Source organism: Rhipicephalus microplus, chromosome 1 (assembly GCF_043290135.1).
Source record: "Rhipicephalus microplus isolate Deutch F79 chromosome 1, USDA_Rmic, whole genome shotgun sequence".
NCBI lineage: Eukaryota > Metazoa > Arthropoda > Arachnida > Ixodida > Ixodidae > Rhipicephalus > Rhipicephalus microplus.
This window is the reverse complement of record NC_134700.1, coordinates 266,279,697-266,301,373: the sequence shown is the minus strand read 5'-3', so window position 1 is coordinate 266,301,373 and position 21,677 is coordinate 266,279,697. Positions and strand designations below refer to the sequence as shown.

Here is a 21,677-nt window from a genome sequence, read left to right as displayed (position 1 = left end):
ATTAAATGCAAGAACAATATCCTATGTCCCAATCCTTAAATATTTGAACCTAAACATAGATTCTAAGCCGCAATTACCATTAATTCAACACTTGCACTGGGCATTTGGCTCGCGCTATTTTGATCTAATTGCTTCAAAAATAATAATCGTATCCATTAGAGCATACCTCTTGTCACCCTGCACGTGATTCACCTCGAAGGACACTGAAAAGGCTAAGAGGTTCACCGATGAAGAGCTTGCCGATTGAGCATTCAGCGCCTCAGTACGTCACTGACATTTATTCACATTTACTGTATGAGTTGCGACAAAATGCACACTTGCTGAAGATTTTCTTTACCCTCAGCATCTAAACTTATCGACAAGCACGACAAACTTAATAAGGCGTAATGTAGCTTGGAGCTGAAAGTGTGCGAGGAGATGCGCTTCGCACGCAAAGTGTCAATATAAAGGTGCACAGCATCTTCAGACTGTCTTATAGAAGTTACCTGACAATTTTACATACACAGCTGGCTTTTGACAAGCCTTTTGGCTTTTGTACATCAAGTTTTTTTAGAAACATAGTAAGCACAGAGCGCATACGATAAGCTTGTCCTAGGGCGAGTTTTCGCTCACGACTTGCTTTTGGAAAAGCTGGGTTTGAGACGCAAAAAATGCTCTTTTTCAGAAAAGCATGAATATAGAAAATATTGTTGCAAATATTCCTTCACTTCACAATGGTGATGGTTGCGACACCGCGACAATATGCGCAAAGAGACATCCTTCACAAATTAAAAAGAAAAAAAAGTAATGATATATTCGAATTTTACCCTACCTTATGCAGCCTCAGCTTCTAAAAGCATTTATAGCAGCATACACCTTGTAACTGTTGTGCATACGTTATCAAAGCTTTTCGGAAATTTACACACAGCTAGAACGACATCATGTAAGCTGCCCTCTGTGGGAACTGAGGCTGGCTCATTGCCATTGCACGGGATTTTCCGTCTGTTTCTGCCTTCCACATGTTCTAACACGACTCTCCCCTCCTCCACGGTCTGTAGGCGCTGCAGGAGCGAGAGTGACCAAGGTTATTGGAGTGACGTTAACGCCTCTCACCCAGAAGCAGATAACGGCGCAGTGCACAAAGTCTCTCAACGTTTAGCACGTGCACGGCGGGAGAGATAATGATGATCCTTGATGGCTTCCCTCTGGACAAGGACTAGCATACGTTTTCTTTCCATCCGCCAGCTCCCTTTGTTCTTGGAGCTCGCTCGGACTCGCCAACGGTGCTTTGCACCCATTGCCCCTTCTGAATGATAGGTCGAAGAGCAGAGCGGTGTGTTCGCGCATAGTCATACTACGCCGACCCGCACCTCTCAAAGCCAACGTGAGGGGAGTTTTCCTCGCTTGAGTTTTAGATCGGGCCCTGTTTTCCCCGACCGTGAGAGCGTGCAGCATAGTCGCAAGGGCCCGCTTTTCTCAGCGGCGTGTCACCATGAATCCCTTTGCCCACCGAGACGTGCTCGTGGCACCCTTTGTGTTTTACTTTCGCCCGTGGCGTGGGTAAGCCTTGTTTGCTTTCCCGCCGCCTTTCGCAGCAGACGCTGTACTGAGTTATTGGTGTTGCCGCAGGAAATTAAGTATTGCAACTTGTTTGAGAGCAGCACTGAGTACATGCCACGCTGCACTCAATGCCGTGTCTGTCCGAATGAACACGTTGCAGCGGCAATAGTCACGCAAGGCGACAGTGAGCGCGGCCCTGTTGCTCACCAAAACCGAACCTGTGGTAGTGGCCATACTTCTGCGGGATACGTGTACCCTACACCTTGTAGAACTCTTGTACGCTAATAATGTAAAAATGACCTGAACTCTGCACCAATGTCAAAAGGGCTTTAGGGGCCAGCCAAGTATGGTACATCAAAACTAGGCACAGGATCACTTCAGAACGTATAGATGCCCAAGTGCAAACTTTCTTTCCCAGTACATGCGATGCAGAGCTCACACTTTTTGCCACTAAATCTGCACATCAGTTGAGACAATTGGTCCTGCTAAACACCATCTGTTGAAAAACTTCAGTAGCTACACTTTGTGAACTGGATTTTTTTGCAAATTTAGCCAAGATAAATAGGAACTTTAACAGACATGTGTATTTATATAAACAATCAAAGTTCAGGCTGATATCTTGTCAAGGTAAATTAACCTAGACAGCATAATAGTGAATAGCCACATTACTCTCGATCAACTTTTGTAAGCACCAGTATAGTCAAGACCGTGTGCCATCGCAACTAAAGAAAGCACCCATAATGTGCAGTAACGGCACCCCACTTTTCAAGAAACAGTGGTGTATATCCAGATCATGGTCACATTTCATTTTGCAATAGGAAAGAATTCTAGAAGTAAAATTTATCTGTTTAATGGTTTGAGAACAATGAAACAAGCTGATGGTAACGAGAAAGTGAAATTAGACTGCTGGACAAGTTATATGTATGAACTGCTCGAGCCCTTGGCACATTCTCTCTCTTTCACACACATGCACACACACACTATATAAGCACATATCTGACACTGCTTAGCATATCAAAATATTCACTCTCCAAAGTCTTCACATCATTACACCATTTATTATTGTGCTTTGGCAGCGCCAGACAGAAAAGTGCACATTGTTTGCATAGTAACACTGCCGTAAAGTCGGACAAACAATATAATATATTTATTCACTCACTCATCCATACAGCATTGTAGCCTGTAGAAGAGAAAAATAGGGGCATGTGAGGAGAGGTGGGGAAAAGAAAATGCTACAAAGCTACACTGTAAAATGTAGCAAAGAGTGACACATAGGAACATGAGAAGGCTAAGAGCAGGGAGACTGTTGGGGAAAAAAAAAACTTCCTTCAAAAGCCTGGCAAAACACTGGAAGCCATGAGTCCATAGACAGCAAAAGACTCGAGGAAAGGGCACACTGCACCAGGATGGGAAACAAAAAATAAAGTTCAGAAAACAACTTTCGAGGAAGAAAGGTGCTCCATCACTGCCTGTTCCAATCAACAAGCTGCCGCAGACCTCTTTTCATCCACGTTGGATTTGTACAGTATATACAGTCGAGGGCAAAGGTGGCAACCGCTGCATAGCAACAGGACACCATACTTGACATCATCTAATCACATGTCACTCTTGATCTGTTCCACCTGGGTAGGGGCACTTGCTTCCTGGATTGGCCTCCTAAAGAGCAGGATGTGTGGCTCTGCATAAATGGCAAACAAAACGCCATTTGAGTAAAGTAGAGCCATTTGAGACGACGGCTCAGGGTGCTTGAAAAGCCTTCCATAGCCTACATATGTTCATGAAAGAAGTCGTGGTTAACCCTTTAAATGTTGCACATACCCTAGAAGACAGAATCTGCTTGACTAAGTTTGCAGAGAGCAATGCTCTAGTGCTATCTAATGTTTTGTGGGGAAGCGTGCACACATGCTTCCTTTCCCTTTTGCAGCAGCCTAGTCTTGAGGACACGTTGGTCCCCTTGAGACAGACAATGAAGCCTCTTTCGAAGGGCCGTTTACTCTGCATCCGGCGCGTGCTACCTCCCCCCCCCCCTTCCCCCATTCTCAACTCGCGAAACTGGTACTGGTTACTCTCCCTCGGAGTTACTCTCCTTCAAGTCATTACTTGAAGATATACTGGAAGAATAATTGTTGCGGTTTAGCATCCCAAAACCACCACATGAGTATGAGAGACTCCGCAGTGGAGGGCTCCAAAAATTTCTACCACCTGGTTTCTTTAACGTGCATCTAAATCTAAGCACAAGGGGCTCAAGTACAGGAAAAGATAAAAAGATATTACTGTCAACTGAGAGACTACCTTTAATCTGCTTCAAATAGCGTCTGCAAGCACCATTCTTTCCACTTCTTTCTACAGTACTATAGTCAAGGTATTGCATTATACTGCAGCATGGTGTATTTCCAATTAGACCTCTAATAATGTTACCTTGTGCTGACTTCCACCTTACTATTTTCCTGATGAGTCAGAACTCTGTCATCCTTTCAAGTCTTGCATGCTGTTACATGTGTTATTGAGAACAAATCAATAAAATAATAGTGTGAATCAAGGCCAATAAACATTTTTTTTTTGAAAAATCAAGACTTAATGAAAAGGGATTCAGACAAGCCCCTTGGGGCCCGCCTCATTCACCCAAAATTTTGATGAAGTGGGGGACATTGTGGGGAAATGTTACTTCAAATATTGAGGAAGTAGATCCACCCCACCCCCTCCCCGAAAACCGAAACACGAAACCGTCCACAATAAGCTGGTCAGATCGAGTTATTTAAGTATAACAGACAAGCCTGGACCTAAATTAACGATTACCGAAGGGCTCATATTAGTCGGAGTCAGCATACAGACAAAGTGACTCGCGAAATGTTATGCCACAAATGCTAGATAAAACAATGCATTACGTCCGAGTTAATCCGGCACTTATCACCGGTTTGTGGAGTGGGTCGTTTCCACGTAACAATTCGAAGCTCTGCTATGTTTGCTCTACACATGAAATACGCACATATAAAACATAGTTATTGCACCCGACATGAAATAAAACGATGTCGCGACAGCACAGCAAGCGTGCCAAAGCTTTTGCTGCTGTTCAGAGATCACAGGCGAGCTCATACCTGTCAACTATTATGCGGCGCGGTACAAACACGCCGAAAAAATACAGCAGAAAAATGATCAAAACATTAAGCTCGGCTGCCTTCTCAGTGAAAATATAAATGAAAGAACATACTCATCATCACGGGGCCATGAGTCATGAATAATCGTACTCGGAGAACTCACCAGGCTCGTGAATCATGTAGTGCACCCATCCTTGACTCTGCTGCACGCCAATTCCTCGCCATTCACTTTCGGTCATCAGATGCGCCTTGGGGACGAGCTTGGCGATTTCTTTTGGTAGGACTACATGCCTGCAACGGAAGGCAATCGTAGTGGTCACTACCACTGGCGACTATCGCAGACTGCCGTCGTGAACACTAGCACTGCCACTGGACGCGCCGGATGGCCTAGGAGGCCCAGACAACACGTAAATCATGACGACGCAGTGAAAACTGGCAAAGCACGCTTCATTGGGACGCCTAGAAACTCGCAGCACCAAAAGTCGCGCCTTAATTACAGAGCGGCGGATAGTGGTCCGCCATGTCAGCTTCGAGCTGCCGGCGTTCGAAAGCACGGGAAGCTGCCATTTCCTTACCTGTACTCAAACTTTTCATCATAATACTTGTCCGAGTAGTATATGTTCTTGTGTGACATCGTGCGCAGCAATTCTTTAGCGTCAATTCCCCAGGAGAACAAAAGCAGGAAAAACTGAGACCGCCAACCAAGCGTCGACAGCTGCGGCCAGCGTACCGAACCAGACCGAACTTTTGAATATCCCACAGCTGCTTCGATTGGCTCGTACGGTCCGCGTGACCTCGTGAGTGACTTCAACGTGACGTCACACCATCACTTTACCCTCTTCTTCACCATGACCTACTACACTCCTGACCTGTTCAGATAGCGGGGTTCCTATGGGAGCGCGTGTCCCCGCTCTCGTTCAATCGCTCGCCGTAGGTGGCGCTACCTATAACCTGTTCGTCTGCTACTTTACGGCTGTTTGGACGGCGCTAGAGTAAGAACGGCTGCATTCCGTGATGAACAGCCGGCATATATGTGACTATTTTTTCACTTAGATGACTGGTCAAGTAAGCTGTTCAGTGTGACGAAAAATTTATTGCACACTGGTGGACAAATGCGAGAATCCGTAGACTTACATAGTGTAGGACAGCATATGTGATGTTGCGTCCATTTAATTGCAAAGAATTTGTGAATGACTTTTGAAATATTTGTTTCAAAATTATTTTTCATTAGTGCATAATAATTACGCAATATGAGTGCTCTGTTGGCCGAAATATGACCACGAACACTCAAGCTGACGTCAGCGAACAGGTGCTGACTAGCGCCACAGTGCTCCTAAGTTACGGCCCTAGCGGCAGAAGGTATGAACTAGAACGTGGGCGCTGGAAGAGGTGCTCTCTGGGCAGGTCAGGAGTGTAGTAGGTCATGTTCTTCACTCTCACGCGCTGAGAGGTATTTCGTGCGATAATTATCGTATCGTAGAAGGATAATCGCTGCTAGAAAGAAATATGAGCCGTATTATAGGCATAAAGAAGGCAGCACAATAGAATATAAAATAAAAATATAAAAATGATACAGAGCAACAGAGTAACAACCAGAGAACAACTGCGGAACTGTTGTGCAATACTGCAGGCCGGACATGCAGACGTTGTTTGGTGATTTGCGTGTCTAATTGTCAATGATTTGTGATCAGAGTAACAGCTGTGCGGCGACGTTGGACTAAACATCCGAGTAGCGTATTGCTGTGTTTCGTCTCAGCGCGAGTAGTGTGCTTACGTTCAAAGCAGCGTTTGTCACTGCTTCTGAGTGATCGAAGTTTTCAAAGACGGTTGGGCAAGGAAAACTAAATCGATACTCCGGAACTGTGTAGTTTAGTCACACTTGTTGCGACGACACTGTAAGGCTGGACCGGATCGAAAGAGAAATCTGGCGTTCTTGTTCCGCTGTGTGAGCCATGGGTGAACAGTGGGTTGGATGCGTTGTTGTGGTCGACTGCGGGGACATTCTCGGCACGTATCAAGGAAAGATTGAAAGTGTCGATACAGACAAGCAGCAGATCGTTTTATCGCAAGCATCTCGAAATGGCATCGAGTGTCACGTTCCACAAGTTACCATCTGGTAAACAACCCCTTTGTGGCATCCTCCTACATCCCGCAAGTTTTGTCGCGGTGCATAACGTCAAAGTCTGAATCACTTGGCACGTCTGTAGACTAACAGATACTTGAATTCAAAGATGTACAGCCTGATCTAGAGCAAAACTTGCCCTTGTTTTCACCTTACTTTTGTGTATCACATCGCGACTGTATTTGCTAAATGTCGCACTGAGGTGATATATGGGTTTTGTAGTGAATTCACACGGTACGAAAAACTTTGTTCAAAGCATCCCGAGAAGCGCCATCCCATAGAGCCTGGAAACTTTCTGCGCGTGGAACCAGCGGACGCAAGTCGATCGCGTAATCATTATTGCTTTCCGCCTTAAACCTCATGTGAACGATTGTACTGGAATTTTCAGCATAATACATGCATGTTAGTAGCTGATCGACGTGACCATGGGTGTCGGCAGAGGGTTGCGTAAGGGGCATTTGGTCCCTTCAAGCATCACTAGCACTTGCTCCCTCACGGGCTACCATACCTCTTCGCACATTGGCGTGCAACACAGCTTTGCACCCCCCCCCCCCCTTCCCAATGCAAAATCTTTCTGGCGCCCATGGACGTGACTAGTTAAACTCAACTCGGAAGACTGTGCGCCGGTGGTGGCCATATTCTTTAATTGCAGTTCGGCGTAGATTTGTGTTACTAATTACATATAAGTAATTGTAATCGAATACACTTAATTATTTTGTAATTTCACAATAATTTTTATTAGGTAACACTCACTGTAGTTCAGGTATATATTTTTATGTATTAATGTGTAATAAGTTACTTTATTACAAAGTGCTGTAACAGTGAACACAGCTTTTGACACTGGCATGAATCACAGAGCAATGCCTACAGTAAAATTGTCTCAGGAAAATGATAGGTGTAACCTCAAGGGCCAAGAACAGAGCAGAGTTGTTTGGTAACAAACAAGTGGGAAGGACATCTTAGTAGAAACCAAGAAGGGGGCAGGGCATGCAGCACGAAGACAGAATAACCACTTGTCATTGTGTGTAACAGACTTAATCCCAAAAGGGGGCAAGCGCGTGAGGTTGAGGCAGAGAGTTAAGTGGGCAGATGAGATTAGAAAGTTTACAGAAATAGCAGGGCCACATCTCATTATGTAGCGCAAAAAGTATAGACTCAGGACAAGGGAAGGGGGAGCACTTACTGCAGCAAGCACAGGAGCGGGTCTATTGGCAAAACGTAGGAGAGGCCTGTGCCCTGCAGTGGGTGCAATCAGGTTGTTGCTGCTGATGATGATTACGACCCTTTCAGTAGTGGCATGAACAGTCTCGCAGTTGCACATGCATGAATAGGAAAACCAGAGCACCTTGTATTTGTTATCTCATTCCAGTGATCTACGAGATCTTGGTCAATTAATTGAACTGGTGCTTCAGGTTTTTGTTGGCCATACCATGATAAGCTTCTCTAAGGGTGTCTAAGCCACAGAGAAGAGGTAGAAGGCGAGAAGGTTGACCAGTCCAGGATAACCGGTTCGCGAATGTACCCGTGGGAACAAGATGGTGAAGGTTGAATGAGGGAGAAGAACAAGTAGACAGAAAGATAACACACAAAAACACACGGTCAGTCACAGTCCATCACTTTAGCCTGGTACACGACATTAGTGTCACAGCCGCTTGTCCAAGTTTGTTTTTCTGAAAAACCTCAGTAGTTTCTTGGTTGCCTTACAAGTATCTTTCAATTTCTCATGTTTGCAGATCTGACTGCATCCTGTCTCTATGTTAATATTAATAGATCCCTTCAATCTTCTGCAATGGCCTGGCAAATATGTCTGTGTTGTTTTTTGTGGTGATGTGCATGCACACTTGTATTTCTCCCAATGATTGCTTTTTTATTTGTTATAGTGCTCAGGACATTGTTGACCTGAATATCGTCAAAGCTGGTGGCATCCGGAGTGAATCACCTGCTGTGTTGCAAGAAGTTAACGGGGCTCGGAAAGGTAATTGTTATCACGTGGTATTTCCCTGCCCCCACCACTAAAGCCCAGTAACTTAGGTATTTTAAATCCATTAGACAATGACAAGAATGTTCTGAAAGTAAAAGAAATCACTTTGGCTCTAGTGGTCAAAAAACTACGGTCTTAAGTGTCTAACCAAGAAATTGACATTTATGTCCTCCAAGTACATATGTACTGAAGTAACTTATGCAAATCTTAATTTAACGCAGGACATGCGCATATCCTCTGGATCTGTGTTTGAAAGTCCTAATTCGTGACTAAGGTGCCAAATAAAATCAAATTCAAAAGGCTTTGCACATTTAGTATGGCACAGTCATTGATAGTTTTTCACATTGAACTCTATCCAACCAAAATTTGTGTTGTGGAAACTTTGGAGTTCTAGTGTGTTAGCAATACGCTTTTCTGTTACAGATACCAAGAAGAAGGTCGCAGTTACTCCCAAGAAAGCAGAGGGGCAGCGGCGGGCACTGACGGGCGCCATGAGGGGTCGTGACGATGCCTGCTTCAGTGCCCCAGTTGATGCTGCTGTGCTGGAGCAGGACTTTGACTTCGAGAAAAACCTGGCTTTGTTTGACAAGCAGGCAGTGTTTAGCGAGATTGATGCCGCCCTGTCACGGCCTACACTGTGCAGTGACTACTCTGCACAAACGAGCAAATCCGGGGTGCACATGGTCGGCACACCGCCCAGCTACCGGTGCGATGAGAATATTTTAGGTGGAAGTGCAATTGAGTCCATGTGTCGCATCCGAGTGCCTGGGAAGCAAGAGATGAATTATGTAACTGGTGAGTTTGGGGGGGCGTGGTGACGGGGCCTAGCGAGAACTCTTCATGTTTGCAGGATAACTTCTTGGGCAAGTTGGTGTTTGATAAACGTATTTTGTAGTAGTGCAGAACTAAAAAAAAATCAAAGAGGAGAGGAAGCAGTCCTAAATGCATTGGTCTCATTGGCTTTACTTGTACACAGGGTGTTTCGACAGCTTTGTTCCTCACTGTCCAGCAAAGGAAATAAGGAATTTCGCTCAAGGGTGAGATGTAAAACTGCGAGTGGCAAACTACAGCAAGTGTGCAAAAGGATGCACTTGTTCATTGATGAAGTTCACGCTGCGCTTCCAAGTTGACATGTTGGGATAGCTGTTACACTGAATGTCTTTGAGTGTTGAGAACCATTTGTGGGTGCTTCGACTCCTTTTCAGCCACAGCCAACCTCTGAGAACTGCAGTACACGAAGATCTGTTAAGGGGAAATGCTACTCGAAGACGCTTTTTCGAGCCATGAAACTTGAGTTGTTTATGGAACTTTGTATGCTGATTTCAAATATATAATTAGTTTTCTTGTAAGTTACACACCTTTAGCTCAGCAACATGACAAAGTGAAAACCTTAACCCTTTTGCCCCCCTCTTTTCATCCCTAAAATTCTGTAATTTTTTACCATTCATAGTTCATAATGCTTCAAATAAAGTGTAGAGTGCAAATAACTAATTAGGAAGCACATAGAAAATATGTGATACGCGTGAAAAAAATAATAGACGTAAAAAGTCTATATTTCACCTACCCTAGTAAAGGTATTCATACAATTTTTTATTATACAATAAAATATCGAAATTTAAACTAGATAATTGCATTTGTCATACTTTGGAAAAAATTTGGGCGAAATTTTTTGCAGATCCGGCAGTAGAAGTCCCCGAAAAAGGAGGGGCACATTGGAAAAAATGGCAAAATTTGTGTTTTGAGAAAAACTAGTTTTAAAGTTAAAATTGACTTTTTAATTATGAAAGATATTATTAAATCAGATGAAATTTGCACACCAAAAAGAACAATCTTTCTTGTAGTGGCCACTGTGACTAAATTACGCCAGCGCCATGAGTTTGTCCCTCTCGGCGTTTTCGAGCCGACTCCTCACAGACATTTTGCTCACAGACAGGGCCATGAAACGCTTGCCAAGCTTCCACTCCATCCGGCAGAGCCTTGTGTCAACTGCAAGCTAGGAAGAAGTTCGACAGGACTGCGAAATCCAAACTAAGTCCAGTGTCATGCCATTTTGCAGCCATGTTTGTGCTACATACCGTCGTACATCGTGGCAATGTCGTCCCTGCTAAGTTTTCTCACTGTGAGCTCTTTCGACCTCTCAAGATTGGCGCTAGTGTCATCCATCGCCACACCACGAACTTTCCGGCTGACGGGTGTGAATGACTTTTGATGCATTGGCTTTTGCAAGCCAACAACTGCCGCAAATCGAACCAGCTGCTCGTAGCCTATTCCTACAGAGCGCGCCGCACAACGGCTTTCACTTGCGAGCAAATCTTTTTTTTTTTCATTCATAACAGAGATAATTACACGAAAAAAAGCATTGTTGAGCTGCGTTGCTCGACAAGACATCGATCCTGCAAATAGGTTTCACGGCACATACAGGCGCGCAGCGGCCAATGGCGGTCCCCGATTCGTACCATGTGATAAGCTAGGCGCAGCCCTTGAAAAACGCGCAGAAGAGTGATTCTTGTTGTTCTTTCCTGCACTACATCAGCGAGAGAAACTGTTGTTATTTAAAAATTGAGGCTCGACTCTTCGACTCATGCGATCAACAATGGCTAGCGGCGGCGCATTATCGGCGGCAAGGTGCTCGAAGACTGCACACTTTCGACCTTTTAACAGGCACCTTGTGCTTTTTAAATGAAATTTTAAAGCATTTCCAGTTAACTCTCGACCTGTATTATTTTTTCATAACAGTAGAGATACTAACCTTACCAAAACAGGCGAAAATAAAAAATCGGTAATTTTGAAAAAAACTCGCGTTATTCGGCCCGCATCTCCCCTTAAATGGAACAACTGCCTCTGATGAGATTGGTTTTGTGCTTGTGTTCTGCTCCCCTGTTCATCTCTCAGTAAACAGAACTCCTGTTAAATGGAACATATTTTCCCAGTCCAGTCAGGTCCCATTTATGTTGACAGTTCACTGTATAATTATATGCTTGGTTCAATCGATCCTATTCCGATGGCATGAATTTTCTTTTGACAGCCATAACATCTCTATGCAAAGTCTTGACCCATCTTTTAAAGGGGTCATGAAGCACCTGACAAGCTTGCTGAATAAGTACATCCTGAGGGCAGCAGACATGGCTACGAACAGCTCAGCCAAATCTTGCGGTCATGCAGGGCAAGCAAAATACGCAAGCAAATCACAAAGTTGCAGTTTTCTCAGGTGCACTCGTTTCACATACAGGCCGGTGCTTACTCTCTTCGCAGCTGCTGGCACTTGCTCTTTGACATTGAGCAGCAGACTTACGTATGCTATTGGCCCGTAGCCGGTATAAACCAAAAGAGGCGTTAGGATAAAATGCACATCTTGCCATGGTTTGTTGCCACGTGGGGCACTGCACTCTATTACTTAGTATAGCTCCACTCACATGCAGGGATTGCAACGGGAGAGAGCAACAGTGTTTCACTAGGAGCCCCTCAAGGTCATGATGCATGCTGACAAATATTCTCTCCACCCGTGCCAGCTCTCTCTGTGTAGCTTTGAGCGTGCTCGTCAGGGTGCGAAAAGAGAGAAAAAGCTAAAAGCGTGTGACATCTCTAACTCCACTCATTCTTTTCGGATTTGAGTTAGTGGGCAATGGCTAATAGACTTCGATACTCGTATCATTCGGTGATTATTTTGAAAAGTGGTTTGTGACATCTTCAAGAAGCTATCGCTTTAGAAGAGTTCATGTTATTTGTAATGTTATGGTACAGGGAAAAGAAGATTTAGGATGACTGCGAGTTGGGCGTGTTGGTAAAGGTTCATGACGAAACAAGCGCTAAAAATACACACGCTCTCCGAGTGTGTGTAGCTGTCTCTGCACCACTCATGCCCGCCATAAAAGCATCTCGCGGCTATCTTTTCTCACAATTGCAATTGTTATACCGCAACATGTCCTCTCTGAGTGTGTATTTTGAGCGCTGGTTTCACCATAAAAAGAAGTTATTGAAAGAGGCATTGTTAGCTAGTCGAAATGATTAACGAAGCCATGTGGCTTTATGATGTTCTTTTTGCCATGTACTGTCTGGTGATGCGGCTGCTTTTTCATGTTTCAATGCAGACACAGGTTTGCTAGTGCCAAGTGTGAGTCTGCAGTTGCGCCAGCAGATCCTGGAGGCTGCTGTGCAGTGTGGTTACAGTTATGAGCGACAGCTGGAGATGCTAGGCCGTGCTGCATCAGAGATGGTACTGCAGCTGCTTGGTGGCTGCCGCCGGTGTGTAATGGTTATTGCTTGCCTTGGGAAGATGATCCTTAAAGGGACTCTAAAAGCAGCTATTAAGTAGATGTTGATTGTTGAAATAGCAGTACAAAAACCTCGTAGTGTTACTTTTGCGCCAAGGAAGTGCTCATTTTGAAATAAAATCACACCTTAGTGGTTCGCTCCGGTTAGCGAACTTCAAATTACCCGCCTCAAGCAGAACGTCTCAAGTCACTGTTGCCATGCACAACGTTGCCCGGCTATACTGCATGGCCACCAACACTAGTAGCAGCAGAATGAAAGCAGCGGCAGCAACAGCAGCCATTGAACCATTTCTTACGATAGGCTCCGAGATGGCAGACATGCTTGGTTTAACTGGGCCCCGCTAGATGGCACGACCTGTCCAGCTTAACCAGGCAAAAATCGAACTTATGAACCACTCGTGCCATTCCCTATAGTAAACGCCTGGATGTTTTTGTTTTTTTTTCATGAACCAAACAGAAATGAACAAGCAGCATTTTAATACGTCTCTTAATTCACGTGAAGGTTCTTTATGTAGTGTAGCTATTTTGATTACTATTGGTCAATTGTAGGCTGTAACTCTGACGTCATCGGGATAATTTTGAGAATGTCCTACTGTGGGGCATGTGTTCTCGTGCATTTAGCGTAATTTCTTGGTAATTAGGGCACTTCTCTTGATAATATTGTCATTTGAGAAAATGTCATACATTGAGATTTCACTCTCATGTAAATTGTTATTTGATTTTAGGGTTCCTTTATCTACCCACAGCTTGAATGATGCACATTGAAGTTGGAAAACGCCATTGTGTCATAGCTTCATATCCATATATACTCCACAGTGCATAAAGAACACTTTGTCCATTGTGAAAATAAAAAATATCTTTTCGTGACAGTATGCTGTGTTAGCTGGAATTTTCAGAAACACTGCCATTATATTAAAGGTATCTCAAATCGGCATTTGTAAAAGATGCCTTTCTTTGCTCTTGTCAATAACCAACGTTCAGTGTTTTGGTGCTACTGTACTGATGTCTACAAAATGGGTGAAATGGTGAATAGAATTGACTCCCTATTTTGTGGGCTTCTCAGTCACTTTATGAATTATTAAGGGCATAGTGCCTCATGCTTCACTCCCTATATTTTTCTTTTTAACAAGTCTGAAGACATTGCAAGTTTCTGTGCCATTAATCTTACCGTATTTAGTAACGATGATACAATACTTTAAGACTTTTGTACAGGGCAGCACCAGTGAGGCATGTGGGGGAGGGGGAGCTGCCCTCCTAAAATTTCCATCTGCTCCCCTTTTGCCTCCAACTGAAAACATATGGAATGTATAGTGTATAAGTTCCTAACCTCGCTGCCTCCCTGAAGGAACTAGTTTTTCGTAGGTGCCGCACCCCCCTTCCAGACCAAAAATGCTGGCACCGCCTCTGCTCATATTGCACTCAGTGTCCAGATGTTGAATGTATTTTACATGTGGAAAAGACCCTCAGATATCCCATTGCAAACAATTACTAGGCCGTGAACTTCATCATAACTAATATTGGGCATGTGAATAAGTGGGACACCCATGTCTCTGTTGCAGGCTTAACCCAGCTAACAGCCACCAGCGCCCCACAGTGGTTGTGGTGTGCGGTGCTCACCGGCAAGGCAGCCAGGTAGTGTGCTGTGGTCGGCAGCTTGCCAACCACGGTGTCGAGGTGCTACTCTGGCAGCTACCTCTGCTGGGTACCGGTTTGGCGCCCGTCGACCCACTGTTTACAGTCGAGATGGCCCTGTTTCGTAGCAGTGGGGGAAAAGTGCGACTTACCGTAGCAGGTGATATTCTACCTGACATTCTTTTTCCGTGATGCCTAGGCCTTAGTACATACTCATTCACAATTCGAGAATTCAGTGCTAGCTTCGACCACAAAATCTCTTTGAGTAACTTGCTTTTGTGCACCTGCGTTCTAAAACATAATCAGAAAATTGCTGGTATTGCAAATATATTTGTCCCTGCCGTGATATCACTGAAATAAGCAAACATGATGCAAATATTTAATTTTCAAAAGCAGCGTACATGGCTTTTCCATCTTTAGATTCTCATTCACCATATTTACTCACAATGAACTGACTTTTTTCTTGAGATGTCAGAAACAAGGTGGGGGTGCATTTATTATGCTGAGCAAATTTTATGAAAACTTTTTCAAGATGAGCAAAAAATGCGGTGATGCAAGAAAAAAAAAAGGTTAGGTCACTTAACTTTTTACAATTTACATATGCTTACACTGTTTGGAAACAGCTTCTTTGTTGCACTTTACTCATCTTCAGTGGTTAATGGCACTATCTTCTGCAAGTGCCACCCATGCCCGCCATAAAAGCATTCCGCGGCTATCTTTTCTCACAATTGTTATACCGCAGTAGTGGTATCTGCTGTGATCTTGAGGGGGGCCAAGAAGCTTGCGCTACCATGCACTTTGCCAATTTTGCGGTAACCTCGCATGGCGATCGTGCCGCCGCCGTTAACATAGCAGCAAGCTACCACTGAAGCCTCAAAATAAACTGATGATAACAAGTTTAATGACAAAATACGGCATCCGCTTCGCTGTCAACATGAGAAGTTACTGTAGAAAAGGTAGTCTGTATCTTGCGTTTCTTGAAGTATGTGCGGACAACAAGCACGAAGAGCAAATGGCAACCGAAGCGAGAATCGGAGTTGGTACCTTGTCAGAAATATTCGCGATTTTTTCGGGGTGACAAGTGATTTTTTCTGGTTTTCCAGAAACTTGCAATGCGATGGCGATGAATGGCCCTTTGTGACAGCAAATTTCGTCGTCGTCGTCACTGGAAAATTGCATGCATGTGGTTTCATATTTTCAGAAAGCCACCGTTGGTTGGTGCGAGCAGTTTCGTAACCTTTTCTAGCTGTGTGCTTATCAGCTGTGATATCTACACTCCCACCGTTCATGAATCTGCTGTGGCGCATAGGTAATTAAAGAAGACTGGGGACGCACTGCGCACAGATAGAAAGAAAAACATTACAGTGCGCGGCAGTGGACGAAGGGTGGGAAGGAAAATGTTCTTGCCATTTTGCTTCATTGTCTGCCTTCATCACTTTAGTGTTTTGTATTGACTGCTTCCTATTGTTTGGTCTCACCTGTTTTCTGAGAGGTGTCTTGTGCCTCTATATATTGTGCGCTTCTACAATGGTGCTGTCCTACAGATAACCTTGTTTTTGGTGTACATTTGCGTTGTTGTTCCTGTGTGACATGACTCATTCAATTTTCACTTAGACACCTGTTTTGAGTTATATGTGATTACTTCAGAGGACTGAGCCCCCATATTGCCCTGTTTGTGTAAATCTGAGTGGGTATTTCCTGTTCTTTTGCACATTTTGCTTTAAGGAAAATTGCATTAGCATTTTCCTCTGCTAGCTTTAAATAGAGTCATTCCTTGATCTAGCCATTGTTAGCTTAGCTGTTGAAAAGCACATAGCAATAACCTGATTTGTACGAGTTCAATGTGAGCATGTATACAATGTAAAAATTGCCTTCTTATTGCTTTGAAAATAAAAAGAAATTTCTGTGGATTTTCCGCAATCGAACCATACTTCATGCTATTGTAGCTCTAGGCTAAAGTGTTGTGAATTCTTATTTTGTTTTCTGCTTTTTCATTGTGCTTCTCTTTTTCTGTTTCCAAAGAACTTTCTGGTAGCAGAGTGGACATGGTGCTGGCAAGTCTAGACTCCGTAGACGGTGCAAGCCGAGCCGATCCGACGGCAGTTGCGACCATGGCCAATTGGTTCAACCAGAGTAAAGCTCCAGTGCTGTTCGTCGACCCACCGCCCCGGGGCAGCACAGTTACTCCAATTCCGCAGTGGGTGCTCATGCCTCTCCTTCCACTGGCAATGGATGAACGCATTGCCTCTGCGGGCCTTTACTTATGTGACATTGGCGTGCCCTGCCACGTATTTCGTAATTTGGGCATTCAGTACACCTCCCCTTTTGGATCAAAGTTTGTGATAGTGCTCCATGCGAAAAAGCCATGATGGCTCGGCAAGCACGTCACCCTATCCAAGCTACTGAAGCATGTTACGGTTCAAGTGAAAGGAACAACTCAGTCAACGTATCACTCATCAAAAAAAAGAAAGAAAGAAAGAAAAGTGAAGCAGAAGAGTGGCACAAAAGAAGACAAGTGAGATATAAGACGAACTACCAGAACTGATGGTGTTGAATGCAGATTGAGTGATTGATTTTGTCGGCCTCCCCTTTTTTTGTGAGAAGTCTGATTGTGTGTGTGAAAAAGCTGTGTGTGCCGTGTTGTCTTTTTCATTGGACTACTGCTGAGTACATTAAGTGATGCGTGTTCATTTGCAGGTTGCTTAGGTTATGTGTTTCATGTGCAGTGGCTTGCAAAGGATACGGGTATGTTAACAACAAACATATGTGGCCAAAGCGTAGTCTTACACATGGCACAAATTGACACAACGAAAAAAAAAGTGATGTGGGTATGTACACAGGAGACGACGATTAGGGAGCAGCAGACTGCCGGTCAGTATTCTTAAAATAGATGATTCTGAGGAGATTGAACATTTATCAACAATTGTGAAACTGATAGTCTCTTGCAGCAAACATTTTCATTTCTGTTGCACATCTTGCCATAAGCTTTATTCTTTCTCGAAGAAAAAAAAAAGTAAGCGTCTGTACTCTCACCACATTGAGCGAGCTTGTGAAGGTCACACATGTTATTTGTAGTCGTTGCTACATTTCAGAGCAAACGCCAGAAAGAAGCCTAAAATTCTGCTTTTAAAGGGAGAAATAGGGTGGAAAATGTAATATAGACAGAGTGAGTGATAATGTCGAAATGTGGTGATTTCTTGTTCTTTTATTTTGTCACGTGGCTCATCAGTGAAAATATTCCTGTGCCGTTGATAGCCACTCTAGCTTTTATTCTATATGCACCAAAAGAGAATTGTCATAAAGACATGCTAAAAGAATGGCCGCAGATTTGGTGTGACTTTATATTTATATAGGACGTCTTAAAACCAACTATTTTTGACTAAGTGAGCATGTGGGCCCATTTTAATCTGTTTTCTGCAGTCACTTGCGGTTTTGGTTTGCTGCTTAGGGGTCCTAGGTTGCCGCCTTGTCTATGAATGAGTGAAAGCTTGCTAAGGAACACTTGACATTTCTTTTTTTGCATTTTTTTTAATTAGATGAAGGGCCAGGACCTCAGAGCTTTAGAATAATTACTGCAATGTCTCAGAGTAGTGTAAATAATTTAATATAAAAGCTTTTTACGGACACCTTCAATTTATAGACTCTACTGTGTCGCAACATGATCACCCAGAAGGTGATCATGAGAGTAGCCGATCGCAGAATTTGGGTGCATGCTCCAGATCACTTGATAGCTTCTCATGCTGCTACTCGTCATGAAAACTAATTCGATAGTGTAGCTGACAGCTAGTTGAATCACAGAGAGAATCAAAACGCTGCTATGTGAAGCTCCCATGTGATTGCTATCTGGGTGATGACATTGCAACATTGTGTTAACTCCAGGAACTGAAACTGTCTGTTGAGGAGCTGTTATATTGAATTATTTATGGCACTTTCAGGCCCGGCAGTACTTTTTATATGGTTCTGTGGTTTCGGACCTTAATTTAATGCTAATGATGACCAGATGAAAAAAAAAAACGTGTTGGCACCTCTTTGAACATGGGCATTGTGCTTGGTCTTCAAATTGTTGTTTTTAGCAAGCCTATACTGCGTCATCGTGGCTTTTTGTTTTTCTGTTATCACACGTCAGCTGCTCAGTTTCAGGCCATTTGGGACTATCGTTTGTGCATTTATGTGTTATGTGTGTGGCAAAGCACTGCCATGTTGCTGTTTTGTACTGTGTACTCGAAGAGTTCCTAAGTCAGTGGAACTTACTAGCCACAATGTTTAAATTTCCTGCTTGACTAAGGAAGGCATGGCATTTCCAGTTCCTTTACATTGTCATTGTATTTTTCTATACTATAAGATTTGCTGTTACTTTTTTGACTTGCTTTGGTTTTGGCTTAGGTACGCACTTTGAGTGCTGTTGCATTATGACATTCATATTCTTTAGCAATATCACAGGTGTCATATGGGTTATTAGAGTACAGAAGAAAATCCAGATGCATCTCATTCACTTGCTGCGATACTGTGTTGCATTCTAAATGTGTATCCCCTCCATGAGAAACTGGAAGTCTAAAAGTAACATGCACTAAACCCTGTGATGTATTTTTGTATTAATTAACAATGCCATTTAAGCATCAACCAGCTATTTAATATATGCTGTCTTGCACAGTGATCTCTGAAAATTGTGTAATCTAACTAGCATGATGCTGGCAGGCTGCTTTGCAGGTTGGCGTTGGTATTGGTCGGCTGTCTTAGCTTTATTTTCTGAAATGACAGGAGAAAGGGAATGATCGCAGGGTGTCATTTAGTCATAGTGGCATCAAGTGCTATGCTTTTTTTTTTTCATATGTGCTTTAAATGGTGATGTGTGAGCTTCCATATTTGCTTCCTGGCACGTCCCTTACCTTGCCGTATTTGATTAGTAAAGAGGTACAAGGGTAAAAATTTGACGGGAGTATAGTCTATCTCCTTGAACTGTTTGGCTATTTCCACTTGTGCGGCCCCAATGCTTGCTTGTTATTGTTTAAAGACTGGAAGAGAGTGGGCCGTGCTCACACTGTGGCACATTGCGAAGATGTTTAGTATTCATGCAAGAGCAAGTTCCTTGTCTTTCTTTCCTGCTGTAATGTGGCTCATGCATCACATTGAGCAAGCATCTTTTACTTGCTGGTAACATGTTTCATTCAAGTTTGTGAGCACTGTACAGAGTCAGATATATTTTTCGACATGTAACTCGGGTAAGTTACATCTGCCATACATGGTTTGTTTATACTCAGCAATTGGGCATATTGTCGTCACTTATGCCGTAAGCAAGACATTTGGAATGACTGGGATGTCGTAAGGCGTCATAACAATAAGCTCATTGCATTTAGCATATGCATTTTTTCACGCTCCTTCCAGTCAGCAGACAGCTGTGTGTGTGCCTTTTTCTTTCATCCATGTTTTGTGTCATGAAGACTTGTGATCTGTGCTGTTTCAGCCTCAGGCGAAGCTTTAAAAGTACCTGTGGTGGGAAAGCAGACTAAATTTTTTCTTCTGATCATTGCGGAAGCAGCCACCTTTCCATCACATTTCTTAAAAAGAGAAACGAATGGCAGGGTTCTTATGTTGGTGTGTGTAACCTCATTTGTAAGATGCGTTTACTTTCGTCTCGCAAACTTCTCGTATGAAAATACCCGCATTTCCACTTTTTTGAATTGATCTCATTACCAATATGTCGATCCTTTCAGCAGTACATGTCTCTGTAATTCTTTTGGGTGGTTGTGTTGGGGTGTTTTTACATGTGTTTTAGCGCACAAATGGGGGCTATGCTCGGAAGGCAAGTTATTGGTTGATTGTGGATGCTGCGTTTCTTTGGTGCTGTCGCAAAACTCAACATGTCTGGGGAAAAAAAAGCATGCGCTCTAAATACACAGACGCACAATGTCAAAGAAAAATGGTTTCTTGAAACATGGAGTAGCCTTTGTGTTGGCCTGTGTTTTTAGTCTCTGTAAGGGACAACAGACAAGGCTGTTCTACCGGTATTTTGGCACCTAGCGCAATGAGAATACATGCTTGAATTTACTTACTGTTTTGAAGGGGGGTATCAAGCAAGTACCACTCCCCTCGTTTTTTTTTTGTTTTGTTCAGAAGCAGATCTGCCATTCTGTGATTGACAAGCCATTGAACAGTCATAAGTTTTTCCTAGTCTTCATTTTGTAGTCCTAATCTAGTAAACTTTATGCATTGTTTTTATGCCTCTATTAATGCTGATACTTTAGATTGTCATTGGCCATTGTGTCTTCTCAATCTGATGGTACTAAATTTTGATAGGGAGTACCATTGTGTGACTCTTGGGTGTCAAAGTGCTGACAAGAGCTCTGAGAAGGGCATACATAACCGAATGCTTTCATAGGGGGCTTTTTACTCAGTTCGATGAAAAAAAAAATTTTTAGCAAAATAAAGCCAAAGTATCAGCACCTTACTTGCGACTATGTATTTCATGGTCATCAGTTTTCAGATCGGCTGTTTATGTTTTTGGTTACATGAGTCTACGAGGGAGATTTCTTTCTCCACTTGTTCATTTTACTTGTAACTTTTTCAACGCGTTATTTGTGAGCAATGTTTTGAAAACGGTTGGCCTAGGTGAACTTCAGCACAATGCTTAATTTTAATTCTATGTAACTATCAACGGTGTGGCCCAATAATTCTTTACAGAAGGAACTAATTTGTTTGCATTACTATGTGAATTCCCAAGCCAGCAGTTTGGATGTAAAAGTACACATTGTTTGTATGTGACAAAGTAAAAACATTTTTGAACATTTTTGCACCACTTTTCAGGGTTGCCTACGGTGTGATTGTGACAGACTCTCATCAGCAAATAGAGTGAAATCTCGCATTCGGGTTGCTAAAACGACGATCAAACAAAATTATTGTGAAACATTCTCTGAAAGTGCGGGATAAAAAGTCTCGTGATGCTGCTGTAACACATTGGTTTCCTGCAAAATAAAAATTCCTATGAGCACCTTCTGGGCCCAACTACTTGCCCTGTGTCCTGTTGTTTTTTTCTTTGTTTA

General features: G+C 43.2%; 2 protein-coding genes across 2 annotated transcripts; one reads left to right on the top strand and one right to left on the bottom strand.

Annotated features, from left to right (window-relative positions):
* Window positions 1–2,577: 2,577 nt before the first annotated feature.
* On the bottom strand, window positions 2,578–5,403 carry Cks30A (Cyclin-dependent kinase subunit 30A). The gene is made up of 3 exons (XM_037435877.2): window positions 5,210–5,403; window positions 4,798–4,925; window positions 2,578–3,217 (listed from the first exon to the last, which is right to left on the bottom strand). The coding sequence occupies exons 1-3, from the start codon at window positions 5,266–5,268 to the stop codon at window positions 3,135–3,137; spliced, it is 270 nt and encodes an 89-aa protein (XP_037291774.1). The 5' UTR covers window positions 5,269–5,403; the 3' UTR covers window positions 2,578–3,134.
* A 768-nt stretch (window positions 5,404–6,171) lies between these two features.
* On the top strand, window positions 6,172–21,642 carry LOC119187786 (Enhancer of mRNA-decapping protein 3). The gene is made up of 6 exons (XM_037435870.2): window positions 6,172–6,750; window positions 8,637–8,731; window positions 9,161–9,532; window positions 12,826–12,979; window positions 14,568–14,800; window positions 16,663–21,642. The coding sequence occupies exons 1-6, from the start codon at window positions 6,587–6,589 to the stop codon at window positions 17,007–17,009; spliced, it is 1,365 nt and encodes a 454-aa protein (XP_037291767.2). The 5' UTR covers window positions 6,172–6,586; the 3' UTR covers window positions 17,010–21,642.
* Window positions 21,643–21,677: the final 35 nt, after the last annotated feature.

Bases quoted from the DNA above. Each gene is read 5' to 3' on its own strand.
- Cks30A (XM_037435877.2), bottom strand. From the start codon at position 5,268: ATGTCACACAAGAACATATACTACTCGGACAAGTATTATGATGAAAAG. The intron at 4,926-5,209 runs GTAAGGAAATGG...CTTCCGTTGCAG, and splicing joins GATGAAAAGTTTGAGTACAG to GCATGTAGTCCTACCAAAAG. The intron at 3,218-4,797 runs GTGAGTTCTCCG...CCATTTATGCAG, and splicing joins CTACATGATTCACGAGCCTG to AGCCACACATCCTGCTCTTT.
- LOC119187786 (XM_037435870.2), top strand. From the start codon at position 6,587: ATGGGTGAACAGTGGGTTGGATGCGTTGTTGTGGTCGACTGCGGGGAC. The intron at 12,980-14,567 runs GTGTGTAATGGT...TCTCTGTTGCAG, and splicing joins CTGCTTGGTGGCTGCCGCCG to GCTTAACCCAGCTAACAGCC. The intron at 14,801-16,662 runs GTGATATTCTAC...CTGTTTCCAAAG, and splicing joins AGTGCGACTTACCGTAGCAG to AACTTTCTGGTAGCAGAGTG.